We start from the raw sequence: 19327 nt of genomic DNA on the forward strand, positions 1-19327 counted from the left end.
CCACAGAATGAAGCCCACAGAATGAAGCCCACCCCACAGAATGAAGCCCACAGAATGAAGCCCAGCCCACTGAATGAAGCCCATGGAATGAAGCCCACCCCACAGCATTGAGGCCACCTACATCACCCCACACACAGCTCCTGAGCTCTTCCAGGCCACCTCCAGCTCTCAGCTCTGTCCCTGCCTCGTACCTGCTGCCCTGCCACAAGCGAAATTGTTTTCCAAGTGGAAACATGAGTTGAAGGATTAACTCCACAAGGGCCTTTCCGTGCAATGCACCGGGATTAAATATTTATGTTGGCAAAAAGCATGTAATGGGCAGCTCCAGATCAGAGATAATGAAATTGAGGTGTGTGGAGAAAGCAGGGGGAGGCAGGGGGCCTGCAGGAGCAGACGGGAGAGGGACCCTAGTGGATTGTAGTATGCGTGCCTGGGCGATTACTTTTGGTTTTATTAATACCCCACCTGTTTGTGGGGGGACCCCAGCCCCATTGCTGGGAGCTCTGCAGCACACAGGGAAGTGCAGGAATCAGCCATTCCCATTCCTTGTGTGCACACCAGCGTCAGGCAGGAGGGATTGTGACCACGGTGGCTTTCGCTTAGAGCCACCTGAAGTGAGGGGGGGGCAGGCACTGTCCTGGAGGAGGTGCCTGGATGGGGAGCAGGGGTGAGACACCCTCCCTGTGTCATCTGCAAATGATGCACAATCCTAAATCATTAATAGCAGTGATACAGGATCCCTGGCTCTTCCAGACCACTGCAGTCAAGGTTATTTACCGGTGACTGTATCGTATCAGGCAGCAATGTGGTTTGGATTAGAGGGAGGGATCCTGATCAGGTCAGGAGAAGGCTCATGGCAGCAACCACAGCACGAGCAGGAAGGTCCATGAGAGACTCCGTGGTGGATGTTTGGGAGGAGCCCTGCCAGGATGGGCTGCAGGGGAGCACAAGGAGCGTGACAAAGGAGAGGTGATGCGGGAGGGAAGACCCTTCTCTGCTGCAGGAGGAAAACAAGGGGTGCATGCAACAGCAAAAGCTGCTGCTCTTTCTCAACTCATTATTTTTATGAGACAACAACATCTCCCTCTTTCCACCCAACAAGAAATATCACAGAAGGCGGCACAAGGGGGGTGGGAGTCCCGCGCGGGGCCGTGGGACCCCGGCCAGTCTTGGGGCCTCCAGGGAGGTATGAAACAAGGCATGAATGGAGTGTTGGGAGAGAATGGAAATCCACTGGCTCCCAGGCCGGCTCTCCTGCGGGGGGTCCCTTGCTCACGATGACAGCGCTGCCTCTCATAAACACGCATTTCCTCATCCCCATTTGTTTCTCTCTCTTGTGCAATCTCTTGTACCAGACGGGAATGGGAGTGAGTCCCACTGGTACGTGAATGTGTTACAAAAAACCTTCCCACCCTGCCACCAACGAAGTACTGAGAAAGTACAACAGGGTTTAGAAGGAAAAAAAATAAAGAGAAAGAAAAGAAAGATGGGGCAGCTGGATGGATTTGCTACTGGCCATGAGTTATTGTTCTGAGTGTAAACTCAAGGGCATGGCTGTACTGCTAGTCTGCAGCATCAACCAGCACTCAGAAGCCCCACTGTACTCTTCATCCCTCTGGGAAATGGATACTCCTTCCCCAAATCATTTTCCTGGGTGGAAAACTTGTGACAAAAATAGAGGCAAAGTAACCCGACTGTGATCACATAGTGCTGAAATCAACAGATATCCCAGCTCCAGCCTGCCCAACACCATTCCTTGTGCTGGGTTGTCTCACTTGGGGTGTGTGAGCAGCGCTGCTGCTGCCAGTCCTGGACCAGGCTGTCCTTCCCAATCCACACTGCTGGGACAGAGCACAGCTGGGGTGAGGTGTGACACTGTGGTGTGGGGACAAGGGCAAGTCCCACCATCAAACACATCTCCTGGACTGGTGGTAGAGGTTAGAAGGTCTCCTGGAGCTGGGCTGCTGGAGCAGGGATGGAGAATCAGCTGTAGGTGCAGAGGAGGAAAAGCTGCAGGGAGTTGCAACGCTTCCCTGCAGAGTGAAAAACAAGGGAAGAAACCTGCAGGGAGTGATACCTCTGGAGAAGCATTTACAGGGGGGCAGGGCTGGCTCCACACCTCTGGAAGCTCCCAAGTGCAGTCACTGCAATGACAAGAGGCTCTCCCGTGGCACAGGACCTGACTCCAGTCCTGGCTTCTGGGGTAGCAGGGCTCTGGCTCTTGGTTGGTTGGCTGTGTAGCCATCATTTCAATAAAGAAATTATTAAAAGAGGGTGGGGAGGGGGGAAAGAAAACCCCAAAACATCTGTTTTACTTCAAATCAGGGAAGATTCCTTTGCTTGCAAGGAATGTGTAAATCACGGCGGGCTGGGAGATGTGCATACCCTGCCTGAAAGCTCCTCTGCACTTCAAACGAATTCTAACATGCTTACTGGGATTTTGTTTTTATTATTTGTTTCAGGCCCCCTTCCCCCCCGCTCCATCCTGCCCTCCACCCTCCCTGTGTGCCTGCTGGAGCTGTGAGAATCTCCTGCCCACTGCCAGTTCCTTGCCCTGTGCCCCTGTATTTGGGGACTTTGGGGCACAGGGACAGTGAGCACTGGCATCCTTCTGGCTGGCACACAGCATCCCTGCCTGCCACCACTCCATGCCAGCACTGAGGCCATTGCAGGGCCCCGTTGGCTTCCCTTGAGCTCCCAGAGCCCAGCTGGGATTTGTCTTATTGGGATCCTGCCTGGGATGCTCAGAGGGTCCCCTCTCCTGTGTGTGCATTATTGCTGGGCTTTGTTTTGCACGGCTGCCTCTGGAAGGTGAAGCCAGGGCTGGCCAGGGGTGCTGGGGACAAACCAGCTCTTGATCTTGATCTCTCTGCAGTGGCAGATCTAGAGCTCTGCCCTCAGGGGTGCACAGCCACCTCCCTGTGGCAGCTGGCTAAGGTGGCTGTCCCTGGGGCCGAGGACAAGCTCTGCTCCCTGCGGTCAGCGCAGCCCTTGCCTTTCTTCTGAAAGCAGGGGGCCCTACTGCGGTGCCTTTTATAAGAACAGTCAGCCATCGACTCCCTTGCCGTGGACCACCCACTGCTCCTCAGATGACACTGCCTTTTGAAGTCACTACCAGCCCAGGCTGGATTTCAACCAGCAGTCCAGATGGAAGCCAAGCCCCCAGGAGAATGAGAACAAGCCCTACCAAGGGGATCTCCAGGGGTAGCAAGCTGTGGAGTGTCTGGTTCTTGTTTAGAGGGACTATGAGGTTGGGAGGGGCAAAGATTTCCCAATTTGCCAGGGGTCACAACCTTCCTCTCGCCCATGTCCCCAGGGCCAGTGATGGCCAAGCTCTGCAGAGTGTTGGTAGGTTGAGCAGCAGGGATGGTTAGCTGTGAACATTCCCATTGTGGAGCTCCCTGCAGGGGTCCAGGGCTTTGCTCCTCTCTCCTTTCTCCTTGGCACATCTGGAGGAAGGAAGATTCTCTCTCTCCTCTTGAATATTTATTCCCGCTCTCCTGCTCATCCCCTGCAGCCACAGCCACCCGAGCACTGCTGTCTCTTCAGGGAGGAGGATGGCAGCCATCCCACGAGTGGCCCAAGGAAGGCACTAAAGGCATGTGCCACTCTTGGCATAACCCACCTGGCACACAGGATTAATGCTGAGATGAGGCTGAAATCCACCCACAGATCAGTGCAAAGACAAGCAAAACCTCCCCTGAAAGCAAAACTTACCCTCGAAGTGCCAGCCTTGGCAGAGCTGGGCCTGGGGGCTGTGGGGTGTCTGTGGCTGGGGGAGCAGGGTTGGGGTGTCCCAAACTGATGGGGACAGCAGCAGATATGGCACAGGAGGAAGAGGATGCAGGAGCTGCCAGGGAACACCCTGCCCTGAGGAGCTGGAGGGATTGATGTGCTTTGCAGTGCCCTGGTGAGGCTGTGGCAGGGCCTCAGGGACATGTGGGATGCAGAGCCTGAGGAAAGCCCTCCTTTGCTGCTCCAAAGACAGCTCCACCCATCACCAGCTCCCACTGATGCTCTGTAGGCCGAGCAGGACCAGCCCCTCAGCTGCAGCCTTGGGCACCAACCGGAGCTGTGGCACAGTAGGAATTGTTCCAGCATCACAGGGAGTCAGAGGCAACTCATCTGACCTCTGTCCAAGGGCTTTGTTGGGCATCCCAGCAGAACAGGGACTCTGGCACTTCACAGACTGTAATGAGCTGCTGTTGCTTCACTGGAGACAAAAGCACCAGCCTTCAGTGGCTTATTATCACCTCCTTCTGGTTCTTCACTCCACCAAAGGATGTTACAATTCACATTCTGGCTAGCATGGGACCTTCTGTGGCCTTTCCAGGCAGTGGGGGGAGCACCTTGCCTCAAGCCCTGAGACAGACCAGGAGGATTGTGAATAGCTGGGCCAGTTCTTACTGCGTTGCCTTTAGAAGCACATCTGCAAATCTTCATCCTCACAGCCAGCAGGATGAAAGCAAGGACATGATGACTGCCAAGAAATACAGACCTCAAACACCCTCTATCCGTCCTCTCCAAAACTGGTAATTCCATGGTGATCCTGCTTTTTCTGCCATCGTTCTGCCTTCACAGCTGGGAACCATCGCCATGGGACACTGTAGAGTTCTGCTGGGGCATCTCCAAGCTAATTAAATCCTCCTTGCTCCTCAGAGAGTGCCTAGGAGCTAAAGCCCCAATGTTGCAGCATCAGCTGTGTTAATGTTATCTCGTGTCAGGGTGGCTGTTTTGGGTGTGTTGTCCTGCTGCCACGCCAAGGAGCTGCTCTCTCATCCACATCCCGTCTCCATCAGAAGCTCCAAGCTGCTCTCCAGAGAAGATTGCTCTGCTCTTCCTTCTTCAGTGGGGTAAAGCTGCTCCTGAAAGGATGTACTCTGAGAGGGAGGGATGAGGGAGGCATTATCTGCTTCTTGCAACAGCTGGCAAGGATCGGGGGGACAAAGGAGGGGATCACAAGGCAGAGAAAAAGGCAAGGAGGGACAGTGGCACTGCTGGAGCTCTCAGCCCCAGGGTGGTGATGAAGAAACTCTGGGGATGCAGCAGCCAGGAGGCTGGCAGTGACCTTGCTGCACCTTCTGGATGAAGCCATGGCCTGTCTGGCATTTTCCCCTCTTTTCCAGTGAAATACTTTTTCACCTAAGGCAGTCTTGGCACTGCTGCTCACAAGGTGTCTGCTGGCAGAGGGGCTCCGGGGGAATCTTGGCCGTCCAACACAGCTATCATTCAGGAGCAGGGATCCTGGGAACAGAAGGTGGCCTGTGTATCAAGGCCTTCTTTCACAGCCATGGCAGTGATGGGAATCACTACTCTGGTGGGTTATTGACAGGGTTTTGAGGGAAAATTGAGATGCACGGTTGAGGCTGGGAAGGTGAATGCCCTGCCAGACATTTCTTTGTCAGGGAGACAATAGATCCAGGCAGTAGCAAGGAGTGGTCAGGATTTTTAATTAATTAATTTGTTTCTTTCTTTTCCTCTCCACCCTTTGTTTGAATCTTGTTTAACAAAGATCTGAAACAAAAGAAGGTTGATGAAGTGCTCAAAGGAGGGAGAGCTGAGCAAATCTGCATCATAGCTTGGCTCAGGTGCAGGGCAGATCCTGCTGAGGGGTTGAGGGGACCAGCACCCAAGCCTGCCTACTCCAGGTTTTGGCTCTTTGTGGCCTCACAGCTCAGAGGGCAAGCCCAGGAGACCTGGGGCAGCACGGTGTGGGATGCTGTGACACCAAAGTGACACTGTCCCACATTCACTGGCGCTGCCCTCCTCCCTGTGAGAAGTGCCATGCTCTCCAGTCACTGTTTGTGAGCGTGGCCATGGCATCTGCTGCAATTCAGGCAACCTTGCAGCGTGGATAACCCTGAGTGACTTTCCCAGGGTTAACCCAAAGCAAAGAAGGACCCCAGGCTGTGCAAGCCTGTCCCCAGCCCCACAGCAGCTCCACCTACCCTCACTGTCTCAGAAATCGAGTCTCCTCTGCCCTTTTCCCAAGGTCTCCCTGATCAAATAGCTTCTGACTGTGCAGAGCAGCCTGAGCCTTCCTCCTGTATTTGATGGGCACTGTTTTATCCACTTAAAGGCATCAGACACCTGAGGCATGTCCTGGCAGGTACATCTGACAACTGTGGTCTGGTTTTATTGGAGGGCATCTGTTGAAGGATAACGATTAGTCTTGCAGCATTTGCTGTGCTGGAAAAAAAGAAGTGTGAATTGTGAGAACAGTTTACTGACAGCCCCAGGTATTGGTGTAATGGCAAGGCTTTGATACTCCAGTGTGGCACCAGTTGCTGCTGACCTGTTCCTGCATCACGCTGATGGGAGCAGGTCAGTTGTCACAGATGGTTAAAAGCAGCTCAGTAATAAAAGGTGCTTTTCTTGGTTGGTAGAAGAGCGAGGAGAGCTTTCTAAAAGATGGGATTCTTTTCAAGATTGTATCATCCACTGTTTCCTTGCTGTGAAAAAGCAGAGCTGGAACCAAAGATAACGAACAACAGAAGACACTTGTGGCAGTGCCAGCCCCAGGGAGATGGCACAAAGGTGACCACTGCCCTGTAAAGATTTACCCAAATCCCAAGCCTCCAGCAGGGCCTTTGGCAGGGGTGCAGCATGGTCAGTCCCCTGCCAGGACACCAGCCCTCCCCTGGCACCATGGACATGGGGATGGCATGAGCAAGCCCAACAAATAGACCAAGAAATCCTCTCCTTCCCAAAACCACCTCCTGCTAATTGTCTGCTCAGCATTTGCTGCAGAGACTGGGGGGTGTTGCTCTCATTTACCTCTCTGAATTTTCTCAAATCACAGAGTCATCACTAAGCTCTGCTGCATTCCTGTGGCTTGTGTGGACCGGCTGCTTTTTATTTAATTTGATTTCTTTTTAAATTCTAACAGTTTCTGAATTGGGAATGCTTGCACTAAACACACACACCCCTTTCCATGGCTGCCCAGGCAGCTGCTGGCAGGCAAGCCCCACTCCGTGTTCCTCAATGGAAGTGGCTGGGAGGCTCTGCAGGGGATGTACAAGCCCACAGCAGGGAGGAGGAGTGGGTGGGTGGCTCCTGGATGAAACACCCACAGCTCTGTCCACCCCACAGCACCCCTGGGCTCCCACACTGCTCGAGAAGGGTCTTAGAGGGAAACTCTGTGTGTAATTTATGGATATTTTAGCTCCAGGAGATGCTGGGATGAAGTTCTAATGCTGTTCACCTGTGGGTATGAGGACAAGGAAACACACTCCCCACCTCAAGCCTCCTGGCCTCCCTCTGGCGAGCCCCCCACCTTGGTGTCTGGGAGCTGAGGACACTCCCAGCCTGCAGGAACGGGAGAGAACAGTTTGTTTGTGTCCCTTGAGCATGAGGACGTGCACGGTGCGGGGTCTGATGGGTGTGTTCACACCCACGTGTGTTTGGGGGCACCGTCCTGGCAGCTCCGCTCTGCACATCCTGGCACAGCCCGAGCCCGGCCCCATCCCTCGTGCCCAGCTGAGATCACCGGGCAGCAGGGAAGCGTGGAGTGCCAAGAGCTGCTCCACTGAGGGCTTTTAAAGGGAGGCCTCGGCATTGTTTTTCAACTGGAACAGGAAGCGAGAAGGGCTGGCAAGGCAGGGTGTGATGTGTGATGTGTTTGTGTCAGCACGCTGGAGCAGCCTCGGCAGCGTGGGGCTGGGTGCGTGCGAGCCCCGCCAGCCTGGGCTGTGCAGGAGGCACGGACAAGCTGTGACCAAGCAGGGAGTGATGGCAGGACGTGCATGTAACACCTCAGCCAAGTCAGGATTTGTGTTTTCAGGCTCAACATGACGGGTGGTGGTGGCCACGCTGCCAGGAGAGGGAGAATCCATCGCGCTGTGCGTGGGACACCAGCCAGGGTCACCTGCACCGAGCCGCTGGAGTTAACAGCAAGAGTCTCGTGCACCAAGCCTGGCAGATCAGCCAAGCTCAAGCCAAGCCCCACTGGCAGGAGCATCTTGTGGTTGCACCACTTTGGAAAGCTTGAGGCCTTGTTTTTGTGTGGCACTGGGCTCTGGAGCAGCACCTCTGCCCTGTCCTTCATTCACACAAGCTCCTCTCAGAGCCTGGGTTGGCCACACAGCCATTGCTGCTGGATGCAGCCAGCTCCCAGTAGACACACGCTTAATTAGCGTGGGGCTTTGGCATCTGCTGAGTGCTAATTGAGCTCCTTATCAGAGCCTTTCTCTGCAGCCCAGGCAGCCCCTTGTGGTACAGCATCTCACGGAGCAGCTGCAGCAGCCCAAAGGGCTCAGGAAGAGCAGACAAGGCACACCAGAAATGCCTGTGGTATCTCTGGAGGATATAAAGAAATCAGCAGCAGAGCTAAGGAAGGTCAGACTCAGAAGTCCTTATCTCGCTTCCCGCAAATAAGGATCATGAGTAAAGCACTCAAACGTCATGAGCATCATCAGAGGGAGTTAAAAAAATATGCTGTCTATAAATAAGTAACATGTTTTGAGCTTTTGTTCTCAGTCTTAAGAGCTTTGTGCCTTTATAAATTTGTATTTTGGGATAGAAACATTCTTTTCTGGGTTTTAAATCTCTTGAAATGCAATGGACAATCTCAACAGTTATTGGGTTCCAGGAAGCAAAGCATTAAGATCCCCCTCTTGCTTTCTCTTCCTCCCCCAAGAAGCATCTTGAGCCTAGTGATAAAACCCAGCCTTCAGCCAGCATTGTGTGGGGAATCTACAAGGAAGGTATTGACATTTCATGAGGCCAAATCTTGATTGGTTTCTATCTCTCCCTGAAAGTTCCTTCAGGTCCCAACAGGTTTGAATTTAGAGGTAAACACATAACCAGCTTTACTTTAAAGGACTTTGTATGCTGTGATTTGCTGCAGAGGTGGCAGCATTTCCAGGCATGGAGGGCTGATCCCTGCCAAGAGCATATGTTTGGACATCTTTGAAACCTCTTCAGGTAAAATATATTCTGATATTTCTAGAAATACAAGTCTGGATATAGGATTTTACTGAAGTCATGGGTGGAAAAGAGGATCAGCTGTGAGACAGTAGCGGGGAACCTGGAGCTTCTTTGGGAGAAGATGAGGAGGTGTCGTGAGGAAAGTTTATCACTAAACAAAACACCTCCAGGTTATAAAGGAGCTTTTGCCAGATCGTAGCTACCATATGGCATTCCAGGTTGTCACAGTGACTGTAGGTCTGAGACCTTCTAGTTTCTGGCTTTGACTTCAGCCCAGAGATCTCTGCCTTGGGCAAAGTGCTCAGAACCGCTCTTTGGCCTCATTTATTTACAAATTATCAGCGTTGGCCTATTCATGTGCAGCTCTGGCCTCACCAGTGGGGATGGTGCCTGGCTTGGTCCTTGGCCAACAACGCTGTAATAGATTTAAGTGGGGCAGGAGGATGTCCATGGAGTGCTGCAAAACCCCACCTTGTCCTCGGCTTAGCTCCCTCCCTCAGAGTGATCACTTCAATTTTCCCCTGATTTGTCTTGTGGATGCAGAATCATGGAATGGTTTGGGTTAGAAGGGACCTTAAAGCTCATCTCATTGAACCCTCTGCCATGGGCAGGGACACTTTGCACTATCCCAGGTTGTTCCAAGCTCTGTCCAACCTGGTCATCAAGATGTGGAGTCCACAATCTCTTTTGGTAACCTCACCACCCTTATTGTAATGAATGTCCTCCTAATACCTTTCCCAAACCTATCCTCCTTCAGCTTAAAGTCACATCCCCATCCCTCCCACGCAGGAGTGGTCTCCCCTCTCACTGGCCACCTGTTGATGTCCCATTGGGTCCTAGGCTGCTCCTTGCCTGTGTCTGCTGAAGGTTTCCAGCAAGATGTGAATGCTGGCTTTGCACAGACACACAGCTCTTTGCACTCCCTTCTCTTAACTCTCCATTTCCGGGAATAAAGGAACAAAACTAAACCTCAGCACTCTGCACAGTGCCATTAACTGGCCATAAAAGTGTTTTGATGCAGAGGCTGGGTGGTCAAGTGGTTTGAAAGCGAGATTGGAAACCATCATCTCCCGAGTTTCCAAACTGTTCATGTCACGGAGCCTCTCCGGGGCACGATGCTTCACCCCATATGTCTCTGTTTACTGTCGATAAAACAGAGCTATTAATGCTGCTGTGCTTCAGGGTGATCTTTTGGACTGTAATTAATGTTAAAACCTTCTGAGGTCACTGGCTGGAAGGAGCTGGAGAGGTGAAGAGGCTGTGTCCTGCTGGGCTGCCAGCCTCCACCACAGCTGGGGTGATCAGTGCCGAGTCCAAAACATCTCATTCACAAGGAATGGACATGAAATAGTTTCCTCTAAGGTTCTGGAAAGAGGACTGGCTTCAGGTGAGGTGAACCAATTGGGTTTATTCTCAAAAAAATAATTTTTATCAAGATCAAAATCACTTTGATTCTGATGTTTTTATTCATTTACATTGGTTTAGTTTTTGGGGTTTTTTTTCCTTACATCATCAAAAAAAAAGATGAAATGAGGGCTTGTTTTTTGACATGTATTTTTTAACCCAAAAACCAAGAGAGATGCTCTTGCTCTTGGCAGCTGAGTGACTTTGTTCCTGTATGAGCTGGGCAGAGGGGAGAAGTGCAGTCAAAAGTCTCACACAGGTCTTCAGCATCACCCAAATGGGTGGGTGTGCTTCAACACCCAACCAATCCTCCTGACCCCACTGGCGGTGGAATAGGTGAAATGGGCACTAATTGCTGAATGTTACAATTATGTTTTGATAAAAGTCTTCTGTTTTCCAAGGAAAGTGCTGTGGTGCTGATTGCCTCAGAGCTAATGGAGCCAGCCTGAGCCGCTGCAGGCAGAGCAGAGGTTACACATTAGCTCTGCTCACGCTTTTCCCAAAGCAAACACAGCAGCACAGCCGCTGTGGCTGGGCAGGTGACCCCGGGATGGGGATGGGGAGCAGCTCCCAGCAGTGCCCTGATGTTAAACCCTCTTGTTGTGCTTCTGCTGATGAGCAAGAAGAGCCCTGCCGTGGGTGGACAGCAGGACTGTTGGGGTCCCTGCCCTGTTCTCCCTCTGCAGCTGCTCATCTCCTGGGGCTGGCATCCCCCTGCCCAACTCTGGGTGCCCCTGTAGGTGCTGCTGAGGCACAAACCTTCCCTGCTCCCAGCAGAGAACTCCTCATTCCCCTTGAACCTCCTGTCTGCTGAGGGGAGGGAAGGGACCACCTTCAGGATGGGATGTAAAGCCCTGCAGTGGGACTCCTGCTTGGAATTCTGCGTTGTCCTGTTGCTCTGCGTGTCCCTCAGGGAGAACAGCCTGTGTGTGGCACTTGTGAGGTGGCACAGTGTGGATGTCCTTCTTGAGATGCTCCTGGTAAATTAAGGGAAATGATGCCATGCCAAAAGGATTAAAAAGCATCTCCTCGGGCGAGCCGAGCCAGTGCATCCCCTGCGTGCCCCAGCTTTGTGAACATGGGACTTGTCCCTGCACACAAGTGAGTTCCTTGGCAGGCTGCTGGCATCCTTTCAGACAGCAAGTATTGTTAGGGAGCTGTTGCTAATTGCTTAGAGGGAACATGTCCTGTGCTGGGAATTGCTACCGTGCAAATGTCAGTTCTTATCAGGCACATGTGGGATGTGCAGGGCCTGCAGGGAGGAGAGAGGGGCCTGGCAGTGCTCGTGTGTGGGGTGAGGAAGAGGGAGGCATTGCTTCTCTCACCCCCAAGGATGCTAAGGACTTAGGACCATTCCTTAAATAAACATAACTCAGGGTCTCAATCCCCTTTAAGCTTCAGCTGCTTTTATGATACTCCTTGCACTCCCTTGCCAGAGCTGGTCAGTTTTACCTTAGGCTAAGGAGGGGTGGTGTGTTATTTCTCAGGCTGGGTACCCCACCACCAGGCATCTCAGACCTCTGAGGGGTTCAAACCAGCCCCTGCACTTTGTCAAAGCCAGCTTGAGTTGCCATTCCCAGCTCGGAGGGAACAAATATGAACTGATGCCCTTTGGGAGAGTGGACAGAAGATTGTCACCCCTGCTGTGAAGAAGCATTCTCATCTTGGAGCTTTGATGCTTTGAGCAGGACTCTGAGCTCAGCATCTCGGGACGTTCCATGCAGCCACAGCCTGTTTATTCAATGCTCCATCGGGCACAAAAGCCATATTTTACTGTCAGATGCTCTCCATTAGCTTCAAGTGTGAAATTATCATTCCCACCCTTTTTTCCAGCCCCACCCTTGTGAGGAAATGAGGGAGCAAACAACTCAAGGGCCGTTCACAGGACGAGTGTGAGCTGTCACTTGTCAGCACAGAGCCCACTTATGGCAAGAATTACTGCCCTGCTCCCAGAAGGGGCAGAGAGGAGCCCAGCTCACAAACACCACGGTTTTATAATGTTCAGGGCATGGCAGAGCAACCATGAGGTGTTTGCATCTCTCTGCAGTCAGGAGGATTCAGGGTGCAGCCCCACAGGAGTCCCAGGGATGGGGGAAGAGGAAATGGAGCCCCACAGGTTCCAGAAAGGGATGAAGTGACCCATCTCCTCAGCCCTGACTCCTATCCCTGGGTCCTCCTCTATTCCAAGAGATCATCTCACATCTCCTTGAGATGCCAAAGCTGACTGATAGTACCTGGATCACATATTTCCTTTCTCTTCTGAAGTCCAGTTCCCTTAACAGCCTGTTGTTGTGGGACTGAGGGATGAAAACCTTGTTTTCTTTTTGCTTCCTGCCTTGCAGATTTACCCTGTATGCTGTGGATACACGAGGGAGACACTCAGAGCTGAGCACAGTCACCCTGAGGACAGCATGCCCGCTGGTAGACGACAGCAAGGCAGAAGGTCAGTGTCCAGTGCCTCATGTTCTGCACCAGGAGACATTTCCTGCTAATTTTGATTTTCTTCTCTTTGCTGTTCTCCCACAAACCTGCCCAGACCCATCTCTCCCAGTGGGAAAACTCCTTTAAATTCACCCATGGGCACAGGGATGTTCATCTGGAGAAGGGGGACAAATTTCAGGAGTGTCCAGGGGCAAAGTCTCCTTGCAGCTGGTGACTCCTTCCCATGCATGGCTGTGGGAGCTGGTATTGTGTGTCTCACACAAACCCCATGGATAAAGAGCAATCCCTTCTCACAAACCTGAGAGAAGCAGCCCTGGCAGGGCACCTTTGGCTCTGGGTGTTTGAAGGGGTGCTGGGGGCACCTGGATCAGTTTGGAAACAGAAATGTTGATAAAAGCCCAGCTGCTTCTGCACATTTGCATTGTTCAGTTTTGAAACTGATCCCACTTGTCCTCACACCCAAACCAGAGCACCTGGCTGCTTTCAGATTTAAGAGGATTCCTCTATGTGACCATCATGTTACCTTTTCTCTCTCTTGCTGGCTTTCCATTGGGAATATCATACAGAAAAAAAAAATTGGTTAATGTTTAGTTCCATGTTCAATAAGAAAAGCATATGAAAATATTCCATTCCCATGGAAAAACAGCAAACAGGTGACTAAGGAGAAAGAAGGAGATGCAGTTTTGTGCATTTCTCATCTCCAGAAAGAAGATAGTTAATGCTTTTGTTTAACACATCTGGGCTGCTCCAGCCTATGCTCACAATGATGAGCTGCTGCACTTCTGGCTGAAGGGCCATCCTGGCATCAAGTGTTGATTTCTTCCTACTCTTTAGCACCATGGTTTTTGGTTTGGTGAATTTGGGAAGAGCTTGCTTGCCCTTCCTGGGAGGATAAGGCTATCTGCCTGTCCTGTCAAAGCTGTCCTGGCAGTTTTTTGCCTCTCCTCACTGAATGCTCTGCAGTCACTGAACCCACTGCAGGCAGCCCCAAGGGACTGGCAGCCACACCAGCTGCCTGCCCCTCCTGCCAGCCCTGCCAAGGGCTCTGCTCCTCCTCTTCCCATGTTGGCACCTCCAGCTGGTCATTAATTCCACACCCTGCTCCTTTCCAGAGATAGCTGACAAAATCTACAACCTCTACAACGGCTACACCAGCGGCAAGGAGCAGCAGACAGCCTACAACACCCTAATGGAGGTTTCTGCTTCCATGCTCTTCCGAGTCCAGCACCACTACAACTCCCACTACGAGAAGTTTGGAGACTTTGTCTGGCGCAGTGAGGATGAGCTGGGGCCCAGGTACCTGTCCCTTCCCTGTGTCCTGCCCTGCCCCATGCCCAGAGCACCCCTCTGCTTGGCCACTGCCTTCTTTTTGTGGCTAAGAGAAGACTCCTTTTGGTGTTCACCAAGCTGTCCTGCATCCCCTTGGACCACCAGGTCCTGCTCAATCCTTGGATGAATGCTGGTGGCACACCTGGCAGCTGGCTGGTCTTTTCCTGAATGTATCACCCAGCCTGAAGCAAATGGGTGATGCTTCGAATGAGCTGGGGGCTTGGAAACACTGAGGAGTGGGGGGCAAAAGGTGTAATATAGGCCTGGAAAGGTTTTTTTTCTTCTCCCTTTCCTCCTCCCTTTCCTTCTCCTCCTGCTGAGGATCTCTCCTTAGTACCAGGACAACAGCTCACAACTGTTTACACCCTCCTGGACATAAATCCAAGCTGGCCTGGGGTTTGTCCTCCTCCAGAGAGGACCTTGGCCATGGTTTCTTTGGTAGTTCATTGGCCTCTGGCACAGAGCCATTCTCATCCTCCCCCCTGCCTTCCCTTTGATGACACTGCAGGCTTGTTTGTCCTTTGCAACTGTTCCTTTTTCTCTGAATCCCTGGGAGCCATCAGCTTCTTCTTACACATCTTTATTTCCCCTGTTACTTGAGATCCAACCCACTGAAGGATGCTGCCTAACCCAATACCTGCATCAAGCTGTGGGCCAGCAGGGTGACATTTAAACTGCCAGTTCCAAGACCCATCTGGAGCCCATGGTCACTTTGGCTGCTGTCTGCTGTCCTCACTGAGCCAGGGGAGCTCCTCACAGCACTCCTCTGCCCTGTCCTGTACTTGAGAAATGCGTGACTTGCAGCCAAGGGGATAAATCCATAAAAGCCAAGGCAGGCAGTGCCAGGCTCGTGACAAGAGCAAACCTCTGCCATCCAGCCTGGCTTCTCAGGGAGCTTGCACAGAACCAGAGGCACTGGCATGGCAGGAGGCAACAAGGATTCTTTTTTCTTTTTTTCTTTTTTTGCCAAGGGAGGCCATCTCATAACAGGATTTTAATTGACAGACTGTTCTCCTTCCCTGGGGGACATGCATTTTTGTACCTTGAAATGTTTATCAGATGAGCCTCGGCTTCACAGTAAATGTTCTCTCATAAAACGGAGCGACAAGAGGGGAGTCGATTGCCTCTGTGTAATAAATACATCACACTGAGGTCCTCGTGAGCCCAGTTTCCATGAAAGCCACAGGTTACTGCAAACAGCTGCTGGCAAGAAGACACACTGACAGCCAGATGTCCCAACCAGACCGTTTACATTAAGGAGACATTAAAAACTTAGCTCATAGGTGGCCCTAAACCAGGACTTTCCTTGGTCAGCAGCACCTCAACACCTGGCTTGCCTCATCCTGCTCATCTCCTCTAGCAGCAACAGCCCCTCTCCTGCTCCCCCCATTCCTCTCACAGACTGAGTGAATGTCACACAGTTAATTTGTTCCAACAAGACAGAAGAATCTGTCTAAATCAGTGAACTTTAATGCTACTGTGCATCTAGAGCTCTGGATCAGTGCAGCCAGCATGCTTCCTAACACAGCCATGGGGAGATTTCACTGCTGTTTTCTCTTACTGTGTTTTCAGGATGATTCTTATGACCAGTGCAAGTAGGGTATAGCTTTTAGGAGGAGGCAGAATAAATAATTAAAATATTTTTTCCGTGCCCCTGTTTGTGGCTACCAGTAAGACTGGGGTCAGTACATGGCATCAGCTCAGGGCTCACAACCTGTCCCCTGCTCCAGCCAGTCACCCAGGCAGGCAGCTGGGCTGGCCAAGGGACATGAAATGCATCTCCAGAGCAGCTGACTTTTGGTACAAGGGGGAATGCAATGTTCTGATGGGAGCCTGTGATAAGAGGCCATCAAGTCCTGGACTCACTGTCCTTGCACATGAGGGTCTGAAAGACCCAGGTCAGTTCTCAGTAGAGTGGAAAATCTGAATTTATGACAAAACCATCACATACAGGAACACAGCAGCCAGACAGGCACCCTCTCCCTGCAGAGACAGGAGTCTAATCCTTCCTTCCAGCCCAGGTATCATTTTTTAATGGCTCCTTCATGCTGCTTTGCCTGCTTTTAGTACCTCCCTCCGAGCTAAGGCAGGCTTGGCTGGCTCTGGATATATTTTCATCCCATACCAGCCCTCAAGGTGAGTGTTGTCTGTCCCCTGTGCAGCTGGAGGGGACACACATCCCAGCAGAAGCACCCCTGGCACTGGGCAGAACAGGAAGCTCCTACTCTTGGTCAAATCCTTGCTGGGGCTGGCAGCAGGGACCTCAGTGCCCTGTCCCCTGTGCAGTGGAGCACTGGTTCATGCAGGAGCCCTTGGAAGCAGACACCCATCCCCTCCCTTTTCCTCTCCCCCCACACCACGAGGCACCACAGAGGGAAGTGGCTGCTTAGAGCTGTCACTATTTTTAAATCTCCCTCTTCATCACTTGTGACTGTGCTGTGACCTCCTAAATCCACCACCTAAGCACAGTCCAGAATCAGCCCCTGGCTCCTGTGGTGGGCATGTGGTGGGAGACAGGGCACTGCTGACCCACACCAGCATGGGAACATCCCCCTCTGGGCTGTGGGGTGAGGGGGAATGGGGTCACTCCATCGCTTTGGGGACTGAGAGCTTGGGGTCCGGCCACAGGCAGCCAGGAGAGTGACTCCCCTCTCACTCCCCTGCTGTCCCCTCCCAATTCCTGCCCTTTAATAAGGCAATAAATTGCCATTTCTGGCAGGGATGAGGTTGGTCAGCATTTAGGAAGATTTCATTTCCAGTATTTGAAAAGGTGGTCGTTCTGACCCGACAGCCCTCCTTAGGGAGCACTTGGGTAATACCCAGGGCTTGATTTATGGTGTTAAATTGGCAGTCCAAGAACTGCTCCTGTAATTTATTACCCAGTCTTCACCAGAAAGCCTCTCTCTCTTTCTCACCCCTCCCCTTACCCGCTCTGTCTCTCTTCCTCCTTATTTTTTTTAAGAGGGAACAGCTGACAGCCGAAAGCTAAATCTAACATTTACACATGACTTCATTACCCCGCTAAAATAAATGACTCAAAGCGGTGAAACCCATCAAAACTGGAGCTTTGGCACTGGACATCAAAAGCGAGGGGCCTGATTCCCTCTCCCCCGTCACCCTGTCTCCTCTGTGACCACAATTCAGTGTGTTTTCAGTATCTCACAGGGCCAACCCATCGTGTGCCACATCCCACCCTTAAACACAGGTTTTTTCCTGGGATTGGCTGCACAGAGTGAGCTGTGGATGCAGCAGGTGTGTGGAGACAGCTCCAGGAGGATCACAGCCTCTGGCACAGCAGGCATCAGCAGGATGGCGGGGATTGACCCCTGAATTTCTTGCCATCCTTGAAGTTCTCCTCACATACAGGAATATTTGCCTGGATGAATGGTCTGAGTATGTATCAGGAAGCAAGCGCAACATGGTGAGTTCTAGCAATATCCAGGGGATCATTAAAGTGTAGTGGAGCAAGTAATGAAAATGGGAAGGTAGAGAAGGCCAAGGGAAACGGAGGCTAAGGCAGGTTGTGAGGGAGAAAAGTGAGAGGTGGGTGAGGAAAGCCATGGAGGGTAGGATAGGGGAAGTGGTGAGAAGGCAATAGAGGAAGGGCAGAGCAGACAGACACTGGCCAGCTGAGACATCCACTCCTTGTGCTGCCGTTGATAACCCACCACAGGGGATTGCCTCAAGGGCTGGTCATGGCCACTCCTCATTGCTCCCCTCTTGCTGTGGTCTTGTGGTGAGCTGGAATAGTGACTAGTTAGGGGGGAAAATCCAAGGGTTGCTTGTTTGGCCTTTGAATAAACAACTTCCCCATGCTGGCACAGCGTTCAGGTCCATGGACACCAGCACTAAAGGGCTGGGGAGGGACCAGTACCCTGTTCTGGCAGTAGAGCTGCTTTATGATAAATCAGGGTGATCGTGGAGTTGTGGCCTTAGAGAAATGAGAGTTCTTCTCTGTGAGGGTGCTCTGGCTGAGTGATCTCTTCCTGAGCATGGTCAGCTGATATAAAAGTCCATCCCATGAGGTGATGTGGGTCCTGTGCTTGCTCCCTGAAAGGGAAAACCAGTACAGATGTTAAGAAACAATCTCCAAGATTGTGCTCTTGCTCCATGAGGATGGGGAGCACTGGAAGGATCATCAGCTCCTGACTCTAGGAACAGAGTCAGAAGAAATTCACCCAGACAGGTTGTTCCCAGCAGGAAATGTCACAGGTGATGGCTTTTGGTCCCTTCCAGCTGCATGACTGTGATTTGTTGAAGTTTGGCACCTATAGAGACAATCGATACAGAGTTGGGTTTCCTGCTGAGCTGAGCTTGACCCAATCAGTCTTCACCAAAAGCACCTAATGCCATCATGAATTTGTAACTCCAAGAAGCACACATTCAGCAGCACAGGACTGTTCCTGGCAGTGTGTCTGGTCTTGGGGTGTGGTGGGAGCACCAGATGCTGTAGAAGGTCAGGTAATGTGAGTAGAGGTGTGTCAGAGCTGGGCACAGCCCATGATGTCACTGTTAGATGTGTGTGGAGCTAAAGAGGCTCAAATTGCCCAGCCTGGCTTGTGTCTTTGTGGATGAAATCCATAAATGGATAGCATGGAGTGTAGTCCAAGAAGAGCCAACTTCCTTTGTTCCTTTGCCCTCAAAGCTGACCCAGAGCACATCACCCTGGGGAGGAGTGGGACAGTTTTCCATGTGCAGCCCTGGAGGAGCAGTGGTTTCCTACAGCCTTTCATCCAACATTCTCACTCCAGAGGGAGAGGTCTGAGCTGGCTGGGGGTGTCAGGACACCCTCTCACCTCCTGCTGCTGTCTCTGCCCTCTGCTCTGGCGCTGAGGTGACCCTGACCAGCCCTTCCCTGGTGTCCCATCCCCGGACATCAGGCTCCCAACACTCCCCCCAGGCTGGGAGCTCACAGCCTGAGCTGCAACACCACTCAGCTTTCATAATCAAATAATCCCCATGTTTATGCCTTGCTGACTGACAGTGCTGCCCCTGACATATCATTATCGGGAATTTACATTCCTGCAGGAACTGTGAAATCCCCGACTCCTGAATCCAGAGCTTTCCTGTGGCACCAGAGGGAGAGGAAATAATCAGTGATCTTGAAACTTTCAGACCACTGAAGTAAACCCTCTTCCCTCCCTTTGTTTGATTTAGCACTTTGCAGACTCCCACAAGGGGATTCTTGGTTTCTTATGGGTTTATTTTGTTTTGTCTTAATGTG

At 51.9% G+C, this 19327-nt stretch overlaps 1 protein-coding gene and 1 long non-coding RNA gene across 2 annotated transcripts in view; one reads left to right on the forward strand and one right to left on the reverse strand.

Moving 5' to 3' along the window:
• Positions 1–296, reverse strand: part of LOC107212102 — a 4727-nt gene extending 4431 nt beyond the window's left edge. The window contains exon 1 of the long non-coding RNA XR_001524390.2: positions 122–296. This is a non-coding gene — a long non-coding RNA (uncharacterized LOC107212102). The remainder of the gene's footprint in view (positions 1–121) is intronic.
• ASTN2 (astrotactin 2) overlaps positions 1–19327 on the forward strand; it is a 252911-nt gene that overhangs the window by 232236 nt on the left and 1348 nt on the right. The window contains exons 21-22 of the mRNA XM_015644984.3: positions 12675–12775; positions 13887–14070. Of these exons, the coding sequence (XP_015500470.1) occupies positions 12675–12775; positions 13887–14070 (285 nt within the window). The remainder of the gene's footprint in view (positions 1–12674; positions 12776–13886; positions 14071–19327) is intronic.

This window comes from Parus major, chromosome 17, assembly GCF_001522545.3.
Source record: "Parus major isolate Abel chromosome 17, Parus_major1.1, whole genome shotgun sequence".
In the NCBI taxonomy this organism is placed as follows: domain Eukaryota; kingdom Metazoa; phylum Chordata; class Aves; order Passeriformes; family Paridae; genus Parus; species Parus major.